Raw genomic sequence first — 23,105 nt, 5'->3', positions numbered from 1 at the left:
TTTTCGCTTTGTCTTGGGGTATTGTGTGTAGATTGATGGAAAAAAATATTGAAGCCATTTTAGAATAACACTAATGTAACAAAATGTGCAAAAAGTCAAGGGGTCTGAATACTTTCCGAATGCATTGTACCTACGTATAGGCCTACCCTCCACTACACCACTGACATAATATATAGGTGAGGTAGCAGTGTGTTCCAATGTATAAAGCCTGCTCTGTGTGCTTACCGTTGGTGCAGACTTAAGAGTAAATCATAGTCCACAGACACTAGGATGCAATAGTCCTGCGTCCCATTGTGACATAGCTACACGGCTCCATATGCGGGGGGGGACACAGCCTGAACACACACATCCCCACAATTCCCAACCAATGCATCTTCTATTCATTTGAATGTGTTGACAGTTGGAGAAATTACTTGAGCTGTGCTGAAAATTGAAAAGTATGAAAGCCAACTGACCAATAGTCTAGAACACTGCTGTACATAAACCCTTTACACTTCAGCTCCACTATAACATGCTGACCACACCGCTCGCGTTGCAAAATAAATGTGCACATACATGTTATTCAATCATTGCACCCACACTGCTGTCGCGCGTCTCAATAGAAATTGGTTCTATTTGTGACGCTCGTCCGGCCTCTCCCATCTCATTGTTTTTTAGGAGCATATACCCACGTGCCATCTCCTCGTTGGTTTTTAGGAGCATATACCCACATGGGTGATTGAAAGATGAATTTAAGACCACACTGGTTGGTTGTAGTAATGCTGTAAAGTTGGTTGCAAACCGCCATATAAAGTCCAAAGAAGAAAAAGAAGCCTGAAGGAAGGAGGAGAGATTAGGAGAAACAAATTTGGTTTACCGTTTTAATCTGTGGATTGTCAGAGTAGAGGACCTTGTGCATTTCAGGTAAAATAACTCAATGTTTATATACCAGGACAAATTAGCTAGCAACAGCAAGCTAGCTAGCTAAATTGTCATAAATGTTTACTTATTTTTGACCTGTCCCCAAATTAATATAATTGGTTCAGTTTGTTTTGATATTTCAACCTGCGTGTCCTGGTCGCTTCTGGTGTGGGTGAACAAAATCAACTTGCACGTGATGGCGCATGCGGACATGCGGTTTGGTCAGCATGTAAGCTGTTGCTTGAAGTTCTACCTCCTACACAGAGTGCGTTGTTTTGGGAGAGGAGCAGAGAGGAAGAGCATCTTTATTATATTTTATTATATCTTTATTATACTTTATTATATTTTATTATATCTACTGTACTGTACCAAATTAATATATTATGTGTAAATACAGTAGATTTGGTCCAGTTTTCTGCAAGTACTCATTAAATTGTTACTAGTGGTTGTACTAAATTATCCTCTAATTGCACAAGTTGCATTTGTTTACATTGTGAGCCTAGCTAGTCAATGTAGCTAGCTAGTAGTAGTAGCTTCTTGACTTCAGAAATGAATTTAATTTTTCATTATTTCAATTCAAAAGATGGAATGGGAAAATGTATGGAGTAAAAAGTACAATATTTTCTTAAAGGAATGTATAATAGTAAAAAAAAAAAATGAAACTCTCCCCAAAAAACGACTAAAGTACTTTACACTACTGCTAAATGCCCATGAATGTTTCTACCTGTCCCCAAATTAATATAGTTGGTGTGGATGGACAAAATCAACATGAGCACGCGCGTGGCCGGTGTAGTTAGCGTGTGAAGTTCTCTGCGTTCATAGTAGGTTAGGGGTCAGAGGTAGGGGCTCAATACACTGTCACCCAAGTCTCGGTCTGTCTGTGGTAGGGGCTCAATACATTGTCACCCAAGTCTCGGTCTGTCTGTGACTCAAAGTCCTTGAAGCACCGACGAAACTAATGTTTAGTCTGAGGCTGAGTAGCGCTTTCCTCAGCATAATTTCAATGTCACTGTCGTGTCACCGGGAGCTACCCACTCCGCTAGCTCGTCGTCTAGGCTCGCTAACGTCAGCTAATTATAATTTACAAGAATGTGTTTTCTGAGTTGCTCTGATAACGACTTGAACGTTATTTAGTAAATGCATGCATGCCTCCCACGTGTTCACAATTGATTCATTGCATCATTATTATACGCAATTTTCTAAATACTTGTACATCGCCCTCTAATTTAGCCAGCTAACGTTAGCTATTCTGATACTTGGTGTGGGTGTTATTCTATCGCGAAAGTGTCTGAATATGATCTGCACATTTTGTCACACACATTACGCTGTAATAATGAACGGCCGGGAGACAAAATAGTGAAGCTCACCAATCACAGATCCAGACAGCAGTACTTTGTCACGCCCTCTTCTCACGTAGCCTATCAGACCAGCTAGAAAGGAGGGGTCAGGCTTTCAGAAAAAATCGATTCAAGCGATTCATCAAGAGAGATTTTAACCCGAGGTTTGGGAACGAAGAGTCCTTTTTGGCTGGTTTGTCTGAGGCGGCCAACAGGTCTGTTACACAGAGTGAAACTGTTACTGAGACAAAAAGACGCACACCATGCCAGCAGCACGGTAAGGACACTAGACTAGGGAGAGGACCTGATGTGCATTGTGTTATATAGTCTGTAAAGTACATGGTTCAATGCTGAGGTGTTGGGTCTATCTATACAGTGGATGGTAGGATGCTGAAATGATGGTGATGGTGTAGCTGGTCTGGTGGTAGGGAAATTGGCTCACCACTCTGTAATCTTAAGCGAGCAGATGGAGAGCGTGTTCAGTAGGAACCTGTGTGTATTAAGGGTGGGGTGTCAATGAAACACTGATAATAATTTTATTATGAACGGGCCAACTCCCTAGAGGCCTATTAACATAGTGTATTAATGAAGACTATAGTAAGTTACATTTTATTGAAGTGTCACTGCAGACTGATACAATTTGAGAATACAAAATACATATTTTTTTAAACTACATTGTGGACCACTCAAAGAGTTTTGAGACACTAAAAAACAATCATAATCAAACATGGTACATATTTCCTTTGGCGTCATAATACATTTAATCCTCTATAGTATATATTAGTATCAGTTATTATACATTACATCATTTATAAACATGTATGCAAAACAATTAAGTACAGTAGATGAAAGGACATTTAGGCACTTATAAAGAAATGTCTCCGTTGGAGGATAAGGTAGCAGGCTTTGGCGCAGGAATTTACGTTATTGTTACCTGATACATTTTCACACTGCTACAAGGCTGTGCAGGAAGCAAACGGCTGAAACAGGGAGGGAATAACCTGAACTTGTCCATCAAGAAACACTTATTTTTGTTTCGCTGCAGTGTGCACTAATGAATACACCCCAGATGTACAGTAGCGAGAGAGAGTTCAACAAGGTTCACCCTGACCCTGCACAGCCTGTCCGCTTTTCTTTTTCTTAAGGTTGAATATTATACCGAAGGCGTGCGTGCGTGTGTGTGAACTGAAGCCTGATTTTAATATGCTTATCACTCTGGCACTGTGTCCCTCAGTGGTGTCAGTCTTTTGACTCGTAGCTGAAACTCCCTGACACTCTCCCACACACGCAGGCAGGCAGGTCTGTTTGTTCAGTCTTCTGTTTTACTATTGGGTCTCAGAGGGGGAGGAGAGGTGGGTATGGAGAGACCTTGGTTTAGAAACATGTTTGGGATAACGCTCGTCACAAGACTCCACAACTGTTACAAAGTCAAGCTTTGTGTTCCACTCATCCCTGGAAGACACACACACTGCTATCCTCCTGATGGTGCCTTTTCGTGAAATATGTCATGTGATGATGCATGAATGAACATAGGGCTTCTATCACATCTGTGTTAACACCATCTGTGTTCACAGTCCATATTCTCACCTATTGACGTTAGACGGTTTAGGCCTACCTATAATTCTGCCGTTGCGTGAACGGGGCACTTATGGGACGGTCGATGGAACGCATAGACTATGTTATTCCACCATATGCATATGACATTTTCTGAGGGTTTGTAACAATACAAAACTAATGTTGTGACTGGTAATAATGTGTGTGTGTCTGTGTTTTACAGCCCTAATTCTCTGTTCGGGATGGGGAACCCCCTGCTGGACATCTCAGCCGTCGTGGACAAGGACTTCCTGGAAAAGTGAGTCACTGGGGAAGGGCGTCGGTGGCTTTCACACCTAGTTCGTTAGGATTTTTGTTTAGTTTTTTACTCTGGTGCGTTTACCCTCTATGTTTGGTTCGTTTGAACAGGTGTGAACACCATCTGCACTCTGATGTGCACTACACAAGTGCACAGTTAGTTGAGGTAGTATGTACATGTAGGTAGAGTTATTAAAGTGACTATACATAGATGACAAAAGAGACCAGCGGTGGTGTGGGGAGGGGGCATTGCAAATAGTTTGGGTAGCCATTTGACTAGATGTTCAGGAGTCTTATGGCTTGGGGGTAGAAGCAGTTTAGAAGCCTCTTGGACCTAGACTTGGCGCTTCGGTATAACTTGCCTTGCGGTAGCAGAGATAAGTCTATTACTAGGGTGGCTGGAGTCTTTGACCATTTTTAGGGCCTTCCTCTGACACCGCGTGGTATAGAGGTCCTGGATGGCAGGAAGCTTGGCCCCAGTGATATACTGGGTCGTTCGCACTACCCTCTGTAGTGCCTTGCGGTCGGAGGCCGAGCAGTTGCCGTACCAGGCAGTGATGCAACCAGTCAGAATGCTCTCGATGGTGCAGCTGTAGAACCTTTTGAGGATCTGAGGACCATGCCAAATCTTCTCAGTCTCCTGAGGGGGAATAGGTTTTGTCGTGCCCTCTTCACGACTGTCTTGGTGTGCTTGGACCATGTTAGTTTGTTGGTGATGTGGACACCAAGGAACTTAGCTCTCAACCTGCTCCACTGCAGCCCCGTCAATACTCGGCCCTCTTTTTCCTGTAGTCCACAATCATCTCCTTTTTCTTGATCACGTTGAGGGAGAGGTTGTTGTCCTGGCACCACACGGCCAGGTCTCTGACCTCCTCCCTATAGGCTGTCTCGTCGGTGATCAGGCCTACCACTGTTGTGTCATCTGCAAATTTAATGATGGTGTTGGAGTCGTGCCTGGCCATGCAGTCATAAGTGAACAGGGAGTACAGGAAGGGACTGACCATGCACCCCTGATGGGCCTGATGGGCCTGTGTTGAGGCTCAGTGTGGCGGATGTGTTGTTACCTACCCTTACCACCTGTGGGCGGCCCGTCAGGAAGTCCAGGATCCAGTTGCAGAGGGAGGTGTTTAGTCCCAGGGTCCTTAGCTTATTGATGAGCTTTGAGGGCACTATGGTGTTGAACGCTGAGCTTGGTTGAAATTGGTTGTTGATCATTGTTAGAGAACTGTTTTCAAGTCTTTCCATAGATTTTCAAGCAGACTTAAGTTAAAGCTCCCGAGTGGCGCAGCGGTCTAAAGCACTCTATCTCAGTGCGTCACTTCAGTCCCTGGTTCGAATCCAGTCTGTATTACATCCGGCTGTGATTGGTTTGCTAACTACCTCTCTCAAAGAGTGCAGTATATCAAGTCAGAAAATCTGCTGTCTCAGCCACTACCTGTCACCGAGGGAGTACCCCAAGGCTCGATCCTAGGCCCCAGGCTCTTCTCAATTTACATCAACAACATAGCTCAGGCGGTAGGAATCTCTCTCATCCATTTATATGCAGATGATACAGTCTTATACTCGGCTGGACCCTCCCCGGATTTTGTGTTAAATGCTCTACAACAAAGCCAACATGCTTTCTCTGGTAGTCACCTCATACAAGTACTTGGGAGTAATGCTGGATGGTGCACTGTCCTTCTCTCAGCACATATCAAAGCTGCAGGCTAAAGTTAAATCTAGACTTGGTTTCCTCTATCGTAATCGCTCCTCTTTCATCCCAGCTGCCAAACTAACCCTGATTCAGATGACCATCCTACCCATGCTCGATTATAGAGACATAATTTGTAGATCGGCAGGTAAGGGTGCTCTCGAGCGGCTAGATGTTCTTTAACATTCGGCCATCAGATTTATCACCAATGCTCCTTATAGGACACATCACTGCACTCTATACTCGTCTGTAAACTGGTCATCTCTGTATACCCGTCGCAAGACCCACTGGTTGATACGTATTTATAAAACCATCTTAGGCCTCACTCCCCCTATCTGAGATATCTACTGCAGCCCTCATCCTCCACATACAACACCCATTCTGCCAGTCACATTCTGTTAAAGCTCCCCAAAGCACACACATCCCTGGGTCTCTCCTCTTCAGTTCGCTGCAGCTAGCGACTGGAACGAGCTGCAACAAACAGTCAAACTGGACAGTTTTATCTCCATCGCTTCATTCAACGACACAATCATGGACATTCTTACTGACAGTTGTGGCTGCTTTGTATGAAGTATTGTTGTCTCTACCTTCTTGACCTTTGTGCTGTTGACTTTGCCCAATGTTTGTACCATGTTTTTGTGTTGCTACCATGCTGTGTTATGTTTTGCTGTTATGTTGTCGCCTTAGGTCTCTTTTTATATAGTGATGTGTGTTTTGTCCAATATATTTTCTTTTTCTAATTCCAGTCCCCCGTCCCCGCAGGAGGCCTTTTGCCTTTTGGTAGGCCGTCATTGTAAATTAGAATTTGTTCTTAACTGACTTGCCTAGTTAAATTAAGGTAAAAAAAAAAGCTCAATCAAGCACAATCATACGGCCTCCCGAGTGGCGCAGTGGTCTAAGGCACTGTATCGCAGTGCTAGTTGTGCCACTAGAGATTCTGGGTTCGAGTCCAGGCTCTGTCGCAGCCGGCCGCGATCGGGAGACCAATGGGGTGGCGCAGAATTGCCCTAGCGTCATCCGGGTTAGGGGAGGGTTTGGCCGGCAGGGATGTCCTTGTTCCATCGCGCACTTGCCACTCCTGTGGTGGGCCGGGCGCAGTGCACGCTGACACGGTCGCCAGGTGTACGGCGCTTCCTCCGACACATTGGTGCGGTTGGCTTCCGGGTTAAGCAAGCATTGTGTCAAGAAGCGGCTTGGTTGGGTTGTGTTTCGGAGGACGCACTGCTCTCGACCTTCGCCTCTCCCGAGTCCGTACGGGAGTTGCAGCGATGAGACAGGACTGTAACTACCAATTGGATAACTGGGATAAATTGGGGAGAAAAAGGGGTAAAAAATATAAAATAATAATAATCATTAGGTGAGACACAAAATTTCAGTTGGCCTTTTAAGGGAAGGGCTGTTAACATGGTAACTTGGGCACTCCCTGGTCTGTGATTTAAAATAAAATCTCAGACTGCAATGTCTTCCTAGCAGCAGACAGTTGCAACAAACTCAAACTAACATCGAAAAAGCATGTGAACAAACTGATTTAAATGGCCAAGAAACACGAGAACAAAGTCACACTTTAGTAGCCTTGCTTGTCATTTCCACCTGCCTCTTTCTAAATGTGGGCTTTGGATTTTTTGTTTTTGTTTATTGTTCCCAAACGCTCTGTGTGACCACCTGCCAACGTGGCTGGTGGAATATACATTCATACAAAATCTACCCTCATTTGGCTGGTGTTAATTTCCAACCCTGGTGACAATATTATCAAATTGAGAATGAAGAGACTGATGACAATGCATTGACTAAGAAGGGAACAGAGCTTACCAAATAGCACTTCTTTCATATCCTCCTACAGAAGTCGATGCAGGACAGACGTTTTGATTGCTATACCCTATCGGAAAGAGAAGATTCCAAGGTTTCTAATGAACCTATTTTTGCCAAACAACTCTACAAATTGTGCTGATGGTCTCTCTGTTTCATAACTCTTTCTAGAATAACCATGGCTCTATGCCCATGTGAGTACCGGTTACAATCAGCAACAGCTATTTGGGATTTTATTTTTCTGTTCTATTCCATTATATGTTTACTGTAAAATGTGTTGACTGTGGTAGGGCATGGCGCAGCCATAGATTTGCATGGCACAGCCATGCACAGATAAATACAATTATGAAATCACTAATTGTGAATGAAGAACAGGGTGGGCAATTCTATTGTATTAGTATTTTCTAATTATACTCTCAAAACAGTTGACCCTTTACCAGTCCACCAAATCCAAGCAGTCTTATTAGTTTGCTCTAGGCCTACTTGGAGTAGGTTACACAGTGAGAGCGTGTGTCATTTACAATGAGAAGACCAAGACGAATGGATGGACATGCTGCATTAGCATTACTACAAGATTTGAATGAAAAAGAAATGGATCGTGACCATCTCTGATTATCCTTCTGATTTGTGCTGAACGGCTTTCCATATCTGGGAAAATATCCATATCGGGCAGCAGGTGGGCGAGTGTTGGATAATGTGATGATGCTTGTGGGATCTTACATTGGCAAGGGGCGAAATGTCACCATGGACAATTTCTTCATTGTCATTGGCGAACAAGTTGCTTGCAAGAAAACAACCCCGGTCGGCACCATGAACAAAGGAGATGGGAGCTCCCTCCCTTAGTGCAAAATAAGGCAACTGCACAGTAAGAGTTCTCCACAACCTAGTTAAATAAAGGTTAAATAAATAAATATTCAAACAGTGCTTCAGAATGGCAAGCCAACACTCACACATTACCAAGGCAAGAAATAACATTTGAGTCTTGAGCACCACGCATCCGACAGTCGACAGTTGCCATTGATCGGGACACAACGAGAAAACCGGAGACTATTACACACTACAACGAACAAAGGTATGTCACTATTACGTAATACACATCGCCATATATAGATTAACTTATGCAATGCATTATGCTCTTCTGTATCACACTTGTTTTTCCTATGAGAAAATGATCCTCACCTTTTTTTATTCTATTCTATAGGTCGGTGTGGATGTTTTGGATCAGATGGCACGGCTGTACTCGGTGAAAGGTGGAACTCGCCGCTGGCTTGCTGCTGTGTTCTACAACCTGCTTGGCTTGGCTGCTGTCAACGCACACGTGGTGTTCAAGCAGTAATTGAACAAAACCATGAGCAGGAGGAGACTTTATCTGGCACACGGGCTACGTGAGAGACATATGAGGGCCAAGGCAGCAGCAGCAAAGATTCCACGCGAGCCATTGCGCAAGCAAAATTGCATACAGCTCCCGGGGGAAGAGAAACTGCCAGGTGGGCAGATGCACTCGGAACAGAATCCACGACACCCGTTTCAGCTGAAAGTGACTTGTTTGTGGGAAGTGTTGCAAGTGAAAGTGACAACGATTTGTGTTAGGACAAGGGATCGTTATCTCATTTAGGACAAGGGATTGTTATCCCTAAATGAGATCCATCTTTTGCGTGAAGACGCACACCATACTGTAAGCACGAGCGAAGCAAAAAATAATGTGTCCAATAACTATTATATAACTAATATGCTATTTTGACCGCTGTCATATGGACACTTAAATTCATTATAATTCCATTATAACTTTTGTGCTGATTTTCACTATTCACACCCACACTTGGCACTTATACTAATGCTTAGGCTACTGATATTTTCTTCATTGACTGCGTATCTTGCTGACCGTGCGTCTTGGTTTGGGTATTTTTATTTGTTTTGTCGTTATAAAAAATTAGCTTTTACTGTGTTCCAACGTATAATATTTTTTGACTCATAGTTGTAACAAAGGCACTCTACAAATAAAATGTAATTGACACTTGAAATTCAGTTTTTTTTGTGTGTTTTTTTTTGTTTTTACATATAGCCAGCCTACAGTAACAACTTTTTCATTATGTTCTTTCGAATATAAATGTTTCCGGATTGTAGTGTTACCTAAGACCTCTAGAAACCCATCCAAATGATTATTTTTCCAATAGCATATATTTAATATATTTATTAGACTGTTAGAATGTTGACATCCAAAAGACGTGTCATTGGCTGCTATTGGTACTCGTCTAGGCCCTGCTATTCTACTGTTCAATATATGCATATGGTAATGTCATGGCTCTTTTGAGAATTAAATGCTTAAAGTAATTGTATTTTATGATATTTATTTCAAAGTACTCCTATAGTGTAAAATACACATATTTAGGGAAAGGGGCAGGTAGGTTAAAGGTTTTTATTGAAATTAAGTTATTGAAAATGGTCAGATTGACCATCTTGGCGTTTCTACTATCTTTTGGTATTTTTTTCATTAGTCCATTGTTGATACAGTCCCAAAATGTTTTGCATGTCAGCAGTCAAGTTGTCAAGATATAATTTGCATTATCATGATGTGGCAAGTGAAACTTTGCTTCTTGAAAATTCTATATCTTTAAAACTTGACTGCTGACATGCTAAACATACCGCAAGATAGTTTGAGTGGATTATTCGTTTAAGCCTACCTATCACACCGTCCACTTGACATGAATGTAGCCAACATAATCCAGTAATACCCAGGCAATTGATTTTGATTTAAACAATATTTATTATTCAACAGCTTATACTTTGTCAGTACAACTTTTTATACAACCATCCCGAATTAAGCATGAAGGCTAACTATGATGCTAAAATTCTACATGGCTTGACCTAGCAATTTGAAAATAGGTTTGAAATATAGCTCTCCCTTTTGCTTTTTTCAACAAACATAATTGTTCATGGATAGCCTCCCATAATTCAAACAATGAAAATACCAAGACGTGCCTATTTTCTTTACTTCCGCCACCTATAAAAACAGAGGAATTCACCTCATCTCAATGTTTTGAGATGCTAACATGAATTGACCAGGTAGATAACCTCTTCCAAAGAAGTAACACATTTCTATCTTACAATTATTTGGCTACAAAGCACTCTAGATTGGGAGGAATAGGCTAAGTACTGTGACAACCAGCCCCGGGTCTCCCCTATTCACAGCAATCAGCGGTTATTGCGTTTCCTCCCGCATGTTGCTGTCTTTTATATTAATTCCCAACCTTTTGGACAGACACCACACCCACACGCACCTGAGTGGCTGGAAGCGGCAACGGTCAGCCACTGAGCAGGTTAGGGTAACAGATGATCCATCCTCAAGGCCACAAACTGCAGTAGGTGGCCCCTTCTCCGAAATATATTTTCTTAGTTAACAAAATGTTAGAAACAGTAAGCCTACATGTTACACAAACCTTTTTTGGGGTGGCAGTTTTGGAAATGCTATATTGTAAAACTGAATAAACAGAAACTGACTTGAACTGGAAGTTTGGAACAAGAACCCTTTGGCTCACAAAAGCTACCTGCTCCGCCTCAGTTGCTTCTCACCACTCTCCCCCACTCCTCACCCATCTCGCCCTCTATTCATCCCCCCTCTCCTCCCTCACCCCTGTCCTATCAGTGGCGTCTTGGCTGGCATGGGCTCAGAGATGTCACGTGTACACTACCGGTCAAAAATGTAGAACACCTACTCATTCAAGGGTTTTTCTTTATTTTTACTATTTTCTACATGGTGAAATAATAGCGAAGACATCAAAACTATGAAATAACACGAATGGAATCATAATAATATTTTAGATTCTTCAAAGTAGCCACCCTTTGACTTGATGACAGCTTTGCACATGCTTGGCATTCTCTCAACCAGCTTCATGAGGTAGTCACCTGGAATGCATTTCAATTAACAGGTGTGCCTTAAAGGTTCATTTGTTAATGTGTTTGAGCCAATCAGTTGTGTTGTGGGGGGGGGTATACAGAAGATAGCCCTATTTGGCAAAAGACCAAGTTCATATTAAAAAAAGAAATTCCACAAATGAACTTTTAAGAAGGCACACCTGTTAATTGAAATGCATTCCAGTTGACTACCTCATGAAACTAGAGAGAATGCCAAGAGTGTGCAAAGCTGTCATCGAGGCAAAGGGTGGCTATTTGAAAAATCTCAAATATATTTTGATTTGTTTAACCCTTGTTTGGTTACTACATGATTCCATATGTGTTATTTCATCGTTTTGATGTCTTCACTATTATTCTACAATGTAGAAAATAGTAAAACATTAAGAAAAACCCTTGAGTGAGTAGGTGTTCTAAAGCTTTTGACCGGTATTGGAGATGGCCATAGTAAGGAACCAGATTGCCCGTCTGTCACTCCTCTGGCCTGTACCATCATGTCACAGTGCTATGAAGTTGTATGTCACCAAATGAAGAGAAAAGGGGAGAGATGAGTGCAGAGGGGAGGAAATGTATCTAGACTGAAGCAGTAGGGTTACTGGCCTGCTACACTAGACCTGTAACTTTTTCAGAGCGTGAGACGCTCCTCGATGCACTAGTGTAGCTCCTATGTTGGGGTAGTAGCTGTATGTAGTGAGAGAATGTTAAGGGTTAGTGGGGTTTGGATAAAGTTTATACAGGTTTAATTAGTGTTTAGTAGTTGTATGTAGTGGGAGCGGATCAAAGGGCTCTGCTAGATTACAGCCCCGAGACCAGTCTGTCTCAGACCACTTACGTAAACAATGGATTAGAACTAGAATGGGACCAAACCTTGAACATTCTTTGGTTTTACAGAACAATAATATTAGTCTAGACTCACAATCCACACACACACACACACACACACACAAAGCTGATAAATCCAGAGAGAGCTGTGGTGTAAAATAATCAACTAGATCCTGATCAAAGTGGAGTGGGTTTTAATCACCTCGTTGTGTGCGTATGTATATAATCAGAGGGGATTTCTCAGTGTGTCGTAGAAAATGACATTTAAAGGGCACAGACTCAGACTTTGTCCTCTGAAGCTCTCCTGTTTTTTCATCCTCAATGACTGAAAGATACTCATCTCTTTCTTTCTTTCGTCCCCCCCCCCCCTTCTCGCTCTCTCTCTCTCAGGTACGGTCTGAAGCCCAACGACCAGATCCTGGCCGAGGACAAGCATAAAGCATTGTGGGTACCTCCTACCACTCACATTAATTCAATCAATCATTCAACATCGTCCGAGGTTCATCTAAAGTCTCAGTTGCCTCACAATTGCCTTATTTCTTTGTTGCATGAAGAAGTGTTTTTCCATTTTAAACTCCTGATTGACTGTGGTCGCTGTTCAGGCACACACGCACACATATAGGGTCCGTAAGTTCGCACACTGAGCTGTTCTCTTATCCCGGAGTGGGCTGGACAGAACAGACACGTTCTAGAATTCACCAGGACGAGTCTAGCCAATGATGGGGCAGGAGTTTCAGAACTAGCCAATAGAAGGGCAAGAGGCCTAACCTCCCCCTCCCTCCAGGCCAAAGCAGTTTGAGGAAGAAAGTCTACATTTAACCACATAGAGATAAGAAGACAGCTGCGGTGAAGGACAGGACCTGGGAGTTTTTTTCCCATGGTTCAGTAGGGTACAACCAACGTTGTATTCAGATCAGATCCGTATATCATATGAATGTTGTACCATAAAACATTGAGCACTTCTTTTGGCGTTGGGAGATTAATTTGGCATGTAGCTAGCTAGCTAAGCATTTAGCTTGCTTCATCAGATATTAGGCTTTTGGAAGGAGCTTGACATCAGCAAGTTCTCGCCCTGGCAAAGTTGTCAGTCGGACTACTGTCACCACCATTATAGATGGCAAGCAAATCAAACAATATTTGGATATAGCCATCTAGTTTATTTCCTGAAAGTTAGCTTGTTAACTACCCTACCGGTCAAAAGTTTTAGAACACCTACTCGTTCAAGGGTTTTTCTTAATTTTTTACTATTTTCTAGTGAAGACATCAAAACTATGAAATAACACAGAAACTGCAGGAGGCGTATTGAGACTAAGAAGTGTAACATTCATGACGTTGCAGATATAAATTAGTTTATTTATTTTATGTTCTACACAATACATTTCTATCTGAACGTTTTGTAACTTTGTGTCATTCTGAACGGACCCCAGGTTTAGGTGTTTGAGCTGTGTCCTAGGTGTGTTGGCCCCCTTCCCCCCCAGCCTTAGTCCATTCCTGTCCAGATGTTTGAGTTGTGACCAATACTGACCTCAGCTGTTCTGTTAGCACACAACCACCCTGCTCTAGTTGAGTCAGCAGACAGACTGGGCAGTAAACAAACCACTAAGGTTGGGAAATAGCTGTGCTGGAGGGGGAAGGCCTCTGATTCACTCCTGTGCGTCTCTTTCAGCCAATGGCACAAACAGTCTCGCAAAATCTCATCCTCACCTCCTTAGCTCTGCGTTCTGCTGGGCCAGCCCTATTTTAGCCCGTTTAACATGCATCCCCCCATTAATACACACGTGGACCCGCACATGTACGCACGCAAACACCTTCCTCTCTCCCCCTCTACCATCCCCTCTCCATCTCTCACACTATCTCTGTCTGTCTGTGTGTGTTATCAGTAGGTGATAAGGCTCCTATGTATAGAGAACAGAACATGTTACTTGGAGCTACTGGGGCCATAATGGTCTTTAGCTCTGTCTCAGGAGAAAATATGATGTTTCTCATACCATATGTACTGAATCATAGTAAAGCTTGAAACCATATAACAAGCTTCCCTGTTGTCTTAAACATTGTACGTGCATGTGTGTTGTAGGTTTGAAGAGATTGTCAAAAAGTTTAAAGTAGAGTACCATGCCGGAGGAGCTACACAGAACTCTATAAAAATCGCCCAGGTATGACACACACACACACATTTAGTCATTACACTATCCCACTGTACCTTTTTCAAAATGTGTAAAGGTTGCCCAGGTATGTTTCATTCACACACACTGACACACTCCACACACTCTAACCTACTTGGAACACACACACAGTGGATGATCCAGGAGCCCCACAAGGTGTGTACGTTCTTCGGCTGTATCGGAGAGGATAAGTTTGGGGAGATTCTGAAGCAGAAGGCAGAGGAGGCCCACGTGGACGCCCACTACTATGAGCAGACAGAGGAGGCTACAGGGACCTGCGCCGCATGCATCACCGGAGACAACAGGTAAACACGACACTCTCATAATACACACATGCACACACTCCCAGGACAACAGGTCAAGACTCCACTCCATCTACAGTGGCAAGAAAAAGTATGTGAACCCTTTGGAATTACCTGGATTTCTGCATAGATTGGTCATAAAATTTGATCTGATCTTCATCTTAGTCACAACAATAGACAAACACAATGTGCTTAAACTAATAACACAGTAATTATTGTATTTTTTTATTGTATATATTGAATTCATCATTGGAACATTCACAGTGTAGGTTGGAAAAAGTATGTGAACCCTTAGGCTAATGACTTCTCCAAAACATAATTGGAGTCTGGAGTCAGCTAACCTGGAGTCCAATCAATGAGACGAGATTGGAGATGTTGGTTAGAGTTGCCCTGCCCTATATAAAACACTCACAAAATTTGAGTTTGCTATTCACAATAAGCATTGCCTGATGTGAACCATGCCTCAAACAAAGATCTCAGAAGACCTCAGATTAAGAATTACTTGCATAAAGCTGGAAAGGGTTACAAAAGTATCTCAAAAAGCCTTGATGTTCATCAGTCCACAGTAAGACAAATTGTCTATAACTGGAGAAAGTTCAGCACTGTTGCTACTCTCCCTAGGAGTGGCCGTCCTGCAAAGATGACTGCAAGAGCACAGTGCAGAATGCTCAATGAGGTTAAGAAGAATCCTAGAGTGTCAGCTAAGACTTACAGAAATCTCTGAACATGCTAGCATCTCTATTGACGAGTCTACGATATGTTAAACACTAAACAAGAATGGTGTTCATGGGAGGACACCGCGGAAGAAGCCACTCCTGTCGGAAGTTTTCAAAAGAGCACCTGGATGTTCGACAGCGCTTCTGGCAAAATATTCTGTGGACAGATTAAACTAAAGTTGAGTTGTTTGGAAGGAACACACAACACTATGTGTGGAGAAAAAAAGGCACAGCACACCAACATCAAAACCTCATCCCAACTGTAAAGTATGGTGGAGGAAGCATCATGGTTTGGGGATGCTTTGCTGCCTCAGGGCCTGGACAGCTTGCTATCATCAACGGAAAAATGAATTCCCAAGTTTAGCAAGACATTTTGCAGGAGAATGTAAGGCTATCTGTCTGCCAATTGAAGCTCAAAAGAAGTTGGGTGACGCAACAGGACAACGACCCAAAACACAGAAGTAAATCAACAACAGAATGGCTTCAACAGAAGAAAATTCGCATTCTGGAGTGGCCCAGAGTCCTGACTCAACCCGATTTAAAATGCTGTGGCATGACCTCGAGAGCGGTTCATACCAGACATCCTAAGAATATTGCTGAACAGAAACAGTTCTGTAAAGATGAATGGTCCAGAATGCCTCCTGACCGTTGTGCAGGTCTGATCCGCAACTACAGAATATGTCAACCAGTTATTAAATCCAAGGGTTGACATACTTTTCCCACCCTACACTATGAATGTTTACATAGTGTATTCAATAAAGACATGAAAACGTATAATTGTTTGTGTGTTATTAGTTTAAGCAGACTGTGTTTGTCTACTGTTGAGACTTAGATGAAGATCAGATCAAATTGCATGACCAATTTGTGCAGAAATCCAGGTAATTCCAAAGGGTTCACATACTTTGTCTTACCACTGTAACTCCACTCTGTCCCTCTCATCAACTCCACTCGTTCTTCTCTTCCTTCCCCCCTCCCTCTCTCAGGTCTCTGGTAGCTAACCTAGCGGCAGCTAACTGTTATAAGAAGGACAAACATCTGGACTTGAAGGAGAACTGGAAACTGGTGGAAAAAGCCAAAGTTTACTATATCGCTGTGAGTAACAAAGACCAAACACACACACACACCGAGTAGCGTTGTTGATAACAGGTTTAGTGGCATTGTTGATAACAGGCTGTGTAGCATGGATTATAATAGGCTAAGAATAATTGATTATAACAGGCTTAGTAGCATGGAATAATAACATACTGTGTAGCATGGATTATAACAGGTTTAGTAGCATTGATTATAACATACTGTGTAGCATTGGTTATAACAGGCTGCGTAGTATTGATTATAACAGGCTGCGTAGTATTGATTATAACAGGCTGTGTAGCATGGATTATAACAGGCTGTGAATAATTGATTATAACAGGCTTAATAGCATGGAATAATAACATACTGTGTAGCATGGATTATAACAGGCTTAGTAGCATTGATTATAACATACTGTGTAGCATTGATTATAACAGGCTTATTAGCATGGATTATAACATACTGTGTAGCATGGATTATAACATACTGTGTAGCATTGATTATAACAGGCTGTGTAGCATGGATTATAACATACTGTGTAGCATGGATTATAACATAATGTGTAGCATTGGTTATAACAGGCTGCATAGTATTGATTATAACATACTGTGTAGCATGGATTATAACAGGTTTAGTAGCATTGGTTATAACAGGCTGTGTAGCATAGATTATAACAGGCTTAGTAGCATGGATTATAACATACTGTGTAGCATTGGTTATAACAGGCTTAGTAGCATTGATTATAACATACTGTGTATTATTGATTATAACAATGTGTAGCATTGGTTATAACAGGCTGCGTAGTATTGATTATAACATACTGTGTAGCATGGATTATAACAGGTTTAGTAGCATCGGTTATAACAGGCTGTGTAGCAGTATAACAGGTTTAGTAGCATTGGTTATAACAGGCTGTGAAGCATAATTACAGGCTCTGTGTAGCATTACAACAGGCTGTGTAGTAGTGATAACAGGCTTTATTATCTCCTCTGTAGGGTTTCTTCCTGACGGTGTCTCTGGAGTCCATACTGAAAGTGGCCAAACACGCTTCTGACAACAACAAGCTGTTCACTCTGAACCTCTCCGCTCCCTTCATCTCCCAGTTCTTCAAAGACGCCCTCATGGAGGTCATGCCCTATGTGGATGTGCTGTTCGGCAACGAGACGGTACACACACACACCCTCATTCATTCATTTATCCAGTACCTAGGTACTTCTAGAGAGAGAGACAGACAGACTGATAGGTAGAGAGAAAGTGTGACAGGGAGAGAGTGACGGAAAGAAAGAGACCAACGGGCAAATAGGCAGAGAAAGGGCGACAGATACATGTAGACAGATGGGGAGCGAGAGGACGATGGAGAGAGAGACCGACAGGCAGACGAGATAGGACAACATGGAGAAATACACTGAATGTACAAAATATTAGGAACACCTTCCTTTTGCCCTCAGACTCAATTTGTCAGGGCATGGACTCTACAAGGTGTCGAAAGCGTTCCACAGGGATGCTGGCCCATGTTGTCTCCAATGCTTCCCACAGTTGTGTGAAGTTGGCTGGATGTCCTTTGAGTGGTAGACCATTCTTGATACACACGGTCAACTGTTGAGCCTGAAAAACCCATACTCTGAAAAACACCATACTCCTTTCGAAGGCACTTAAAAATCTTTTGTCTTGCCCATTCACCCTCTGAATGGCACACATAAACAATCCATGTCTCAAGGCTTAAAATTCCTTCTTTAACCTGTCTCCTCCCCTTTAGCTACACTGATATGAAAGTGGGATTTAACAGGGGACATCAGTAAGGGATCATAGACTGACCAGGTGAAAGTTATGTCATGAAAAGAGCAGGTGTTCCTAATGTTTTGTACACTCCGTGTAAATGGCGACTCATGGGATATTTCTGTTTTTCAGGAGGCGGCCACGTTTTCAAAAGAGCAAGGCTTTCAGGTGAGTGAACTGCGATTTGAAACACTAACACTCTTGTATATTAGTATAGCTTGTTTGTGACTATGGTGCGTGTTTGTAGACCGAGGACATCGAGGAGATTGCCAAGAAAGCCGAGGCTCTGCCCAAAGTCAACAAGAAGAGACCGAGAATCGTTGTCTTTACTCAGGGGAAGGACGGAACCATCATGGCCAAAGGTAACTACACACATACACACACGTTGACAGGCACACACACACTGACACTCGCACACTGATTCGAGTGCAGAAACTAGCCTGCCTTCAGCAACTCGTTGGAATTGGCCTATGTGTCTAAGGCTAAATAGAAATGTTTCTTACACAAGAAATATGAAAACAATATGCATAAACATGGTAGCAATTGAACGGGAACAGTTTGGAGATCATGGGGAAATGATTCAACTAAAGGTGAGGACACAACAGTTCACCGGACGCAAGACTGAATCCAAACATTACACTGTTGATTTTAATGTGCATTTTACATTTACCGTACTTTTCGGCCGCATTTGTTGGTAATGAAATCTGAAAACACTGATTCAATAACAGAAGACTATTCCTGAAAAATGTGGGGTTGGTGCAACATAAGACCAAAAAAATTACAAGGGTTTGAGTGAGAGGACTAACTGGTGTCTCCAAGTGGCCACACACATCTACAAAGTGTGTGCAGTTCCTAAGCAATTTCAATGCACCTTTATGACTCAAAGAAGAGTCTTCAACTATAAGATACTTTTTTGAGCTCTCCTACCTGTGCCTTTGAGGAACTAGAGCAAGCACACTTAGTAATTGTTTTGTTGGGAACACAGCCCTGCATCCCAGCCATCAAACAATTACTGTTGTTTACGCCATCCCAAAACGGTCCATTATAAATCACAATCTGGGTCAGGTGGGCATAGTTTGAACGCTTGTTCTATTGCCAACATGACTAGCTGTGTTATAAAATACGATCTTACAGTGTTAGGCTTTCACAAGGCAATTCAGAGAAACCGATCGTAATCTTGGTACGCATAGAAAGGTGTCATGAGTGCATTCAAGTGCGTGTGCCGCAGTGAATTTTCTTCACAATAAACAAACATGGGCTCATTCTGTTCGGGAACAACCCAGTATGACATCATGTCATCATGTAACTGTACATCAAACATTGATCATAAACATTGACACTGTATATGACATAAGTTATTTAGTCACAGGTATGGCTTGCTTGTATGACATCGAAGCAGTATTTATTATAATCCTCTTATTCTCAACATCTCATCTTTCAAAATACATTGAGTCATCGCAATTTGCGTCATTGCCCTCACTGACAACAAAAGAAATGGTGCGCAGTGCTTAAATTCAGAACAGCTGTCAGTCAACACCCGTACAGATGTAGGATCTTAACTTGATCACTCTTTTGTTGCTGTGATTTTCCTGCACAGCAAGAAATGCATACTTGTAGTGTATTTTAGGTTTAAAATGGCTTCTAAAGTTGGTAATTTTCACTTTCAAATGTTAAACTTGATTTGCCCAAACAGAAAATGTATTAACCCCTACAAAAAATGTCCGTTAATTATAATACACATAATAATTCACAGTTCCTGCAGTAGCAAATGGCTCAAATTATGACCCTATATCTGTACAGCGCTGTGAAGCACAGAGCCAGAGTTCTGACATATATAGCATGATACTGTACAGCCACTACATTCCAATTTAGGTGCTTATTAGTGCCCAAATCTGCCATTTTCAACCCGTATACCATGTGTGTATGTGTGTGTGAAGGAGGTGACAAGGTGGAGACGTTCCCAGTGCTAAAGATTGACCAGAAGGACATTGTGGACACAAATGGAGCCGGAGATGCCTTTGTAGGAGGTGCGTGTCCCTGAGTGTGTCTTTATTTCTGTGTTTATCTATGTGTATGAACGTTTTGGGTGGCTTTCTGTAGGGATATTTGTCTGGACCTTGGAGTTGGTCCTTGAGAAAGTTGAATCAGTGTGTGTGTGTGTGTCATGCAGGATTCCTGTCAGAGTTGGTCCAGGACAAGGAGTTGGAACAGTGTGTGAAAGCAGGACACTACGCTGCCAACATCATCATCAGACGAGCAGGATGCACCTTCCCCGAAAAACCAGACTTCCACTGATGACCTGTAACCTTAATTGCTGACTGCTTACCCCTACCCCATCCACCCTTACCTCTGACCCTTACCTTCCAACTTAACGAAACCAGGTCCCCCTGTCCTTTTTTTTCTTTCAACCATCCATCCATGCTTTCATCCAATCCATCCACATATCTGTCATTGCTTTCATCCCTTCTTCCCTTGTCTTTCTGCAACCAGACTTCTGTGCCTATTCTTCTTGTCCTACGCTAGGCGATGCTCTCGGGCCACACTGCCTGATACAGCAGTATCTGTTTCTACTGATGTTCAACTGCCCTCCGTCATGACTCTGCGGAAGTCTACTGCCCTCTGTAAACACAGTTAGACTGAAGGTACTAACGTAATACTGCCGATTCACAGTTAACTATCAGCCTCTCAATAAACTGTCATGTTTACACACACAGCAGGATGCTGCTGGAAACCGACTGCTGTCCAGTCTTCTCCTTGGAGACCGAGCTAAAGCCAAGTTAGTGAGTCAGGATTAGGTAACAGGTTAGGGACATGGTTGATGAGTTAGTTACGGATGGGTGGGTGGAATACCGTGATTTGATGCAGGAAGTTTCTGTTGAGAAGGTTGAAGATAATATCTAGGAGAACACCTCTATCAGAGATATTAAGAACACTGCACATAGAAATTAGATAGGCAGTGTCATTGTGATTTAGATGTCATCATTGTTTTCATTGGCTGATGTTTTATTATGACTGGAGGCTTATTGAAGCGGAGAAGTGTTGCTGTAAAACCAAACCGATTCCTTAACCTTAAAGCGCACAGTAAAAGTGTAAAGTTCTCTGTACACTTTGTAAATGTGTAAAGGCCTCTGTGCACTTTGTAAACGTGTCAAAGCCTCTTGAGTCATTAGTGATTTTTATGGCTGTTTTACAAATGATTCATGTTTAAATAATACATTTTAACGTGATGCTGGTGTAGCCTGTAGATATAGGCTAATAAACACATTTCAGTTGGTCTAAAACAAAATATCATAATAGGCTTTTTATAATTTTATAAATAGCCAGTGTTATACGTCTCATAACACTCTAGGAACCTTTGTGCAAATGTTTAGTTTGTAAAAGGGGAACTTGGTCTGCAGGGGCTGTGAGGCTTAGGGCAGAAGTAAGCACCTCTCCTCATGTGTATGGTCGTTGATATCATTGAGTCGGCGTGTGGTATTGTGACTTGCTGCTTCTACAGAATACTTCACTCATTGTCCATTGACACTGGCTAGCGATACATTTTTAAAATAAAATTACTGTTATGATTCAGGAAAGGATCCTATGTATCGTCGATATGAGCTGCTAACCCAAATTACCTAAAAATACAAAGGATATTTAATTAACAAATGTATTTTTGTCTTAATTTCCCCAGGTAAATTGAGAACACATTGTTATTGATAGGAGCCATCACCATATTGCTTTCAAAATATGAATGAAATGAAAATATGATTGATTTGTAATAGTGTATTTACTATGTAATAACTTCACATTATGGCAATATACACATTTAACAAAGTACAATGGAGTTGAACATACAAGCAGTGAGCATTCAGACAGAGTATACTGTATTATAGTTTCTTCCATTCATGTTATAGTCCATCTCCTATTTGCTTCTCTACTGATGAATGTGTGTGTGTGTCAGTGTCTTAGTATGTCCTCCTGTAGTTGTATATCCAGGTCTCTCAGTCGTTTCAGGGAGCCTCGACTGGGCAGGACGTCGCGTCGCTGTCATACATGCGCAGTAGCGTCGACCAGTGCCCTCACTCGATCATCATATACCCCAGGACCAGCGTCACTGACCCATCACACAGTGCACCAAGATATTGTCTGATTTACAGAATTGATGGTCATAAATCTGAGTCAGAATTTTTTGTTCACTACCACTTCCCCTTAAACAACCACCTCCCTTGGTTACAGTGCCTACTGATTCCATCTCTCTCGACTCCAGGGTTCCCCAACTTTTTCTGGACACTGGCCAATCAGCTCCAAGTCATTTTAATTTGGGACATCTATTCCAAAGTATTCCCACGCATAATAGATCAAGTATTGTGAAAATTCACTTACGTGTATTAAAGTAGTAAAAAGATAAGTCTTTTTTAAAATAAGAATAGAACGTTTCTAAACACTTCTACATGAATGTGGACGCTATCACGATTATAGATGATGTTGAATAATGATCAGTAGAAGCACAAATGCTAACCTCCCCTGTTATTGTAATGGTGAGAGGTTAGCATGTCTTGGGGGTATATTTGTGCATTTGTAGCTTTCTCACTCATTATCCACAATCATGGTAAACATCCACATTATTGTAAAATTGTTTAGAAACATTATTTACAATAAAAGTGACTCAAATGACACAATACATGATTTACCATTCATTTCTATTGGGCACAAAATGATCTGAAACACAAACAGCAAACGATTTCAACAAATGTGTAGAAACACACGCTTGATGTAGTCAT

General features: G+C 42.0%; 1 protein-coding gene across 2 annotated transcripts in view; it reads left to right on the top strand.

The window, feature by feature from the left end:
* LOC139562238 (adenosine kinase-like) overlaps positions 1-22,103 on the top strand; it is a 28,780-nt gene extending 6,677 nt beyond the window's left edge. Inside the window, exons 1-11 of one of the 2 annotated variants that reach the window (XM_071379739.1) lie at positions 2,376-2,514; positions 4,015-4,089; positions 12,706-12,759; positions 14,390-14,468; positions 14,610-14,782; positions 16,479-16,587; positions 17,562-17,732; positions 18,475-18,510; positions 18,590-18,704; positions 20,280-20,369; positions 20,513-22,103. In XM_071379739.1, coding sequence (XP_071235840.1) covers positions 2,501-2,514; positions 4,015-4,089; positions 12,706-12,759; positions 14,390-14,468; positions 14,610-14,782; positions 16,479-16,587; positions 17,562-17,732; positions 18,475-18,510; positions 18,590-18,704; positions 20,280-20,369; positions 20,513-20,637 — 1,041 coding nt within the window. In that variant the 5' untranslated portion in view covers positions 2,376-2,500 and the 3' untranslated portion in view covers positions 20,638-22,103. Of the gene's footprint in view, positions 1-2,375; positions 2,515-4,014; positions 4,090-12,705; positions 12,760-14,389; positions 14,469-14,609; positions 14,783-16,478; positions 16,588-17,561; positions 17,733-18,474; positions 18,511-18,589; positions 18,705-20,279; positions 20,370-20,512 lie in introns of those variants that run through there. The other variant, XM_071379738.1, reaches the window with a different exon arrangement.
* The last annotated feature ends 1,002 nt before the right edge of the window (positions 22,104-23,105 follow it).

This window comes from Salvelinus alpinus, chromosome 32, assembly GCF_045679555.1.
Source record: "Salvelinus alpinus chromosome 32, SLU_Salpinus.1, whole genome shotgun sequence".
Classification (NCBI taxonomy): domain Eukaryota; kingdom Metazoa; phylum Chordata; class Actinopteri; order Salmoniformes; family Salmonidae; genus Salvelinus; species Salvelinus alpinus.
Note: the sequence above shows the minus strand (reverse complement) of the source record. Positions and strands in the feature narration are given on the sequence as shown.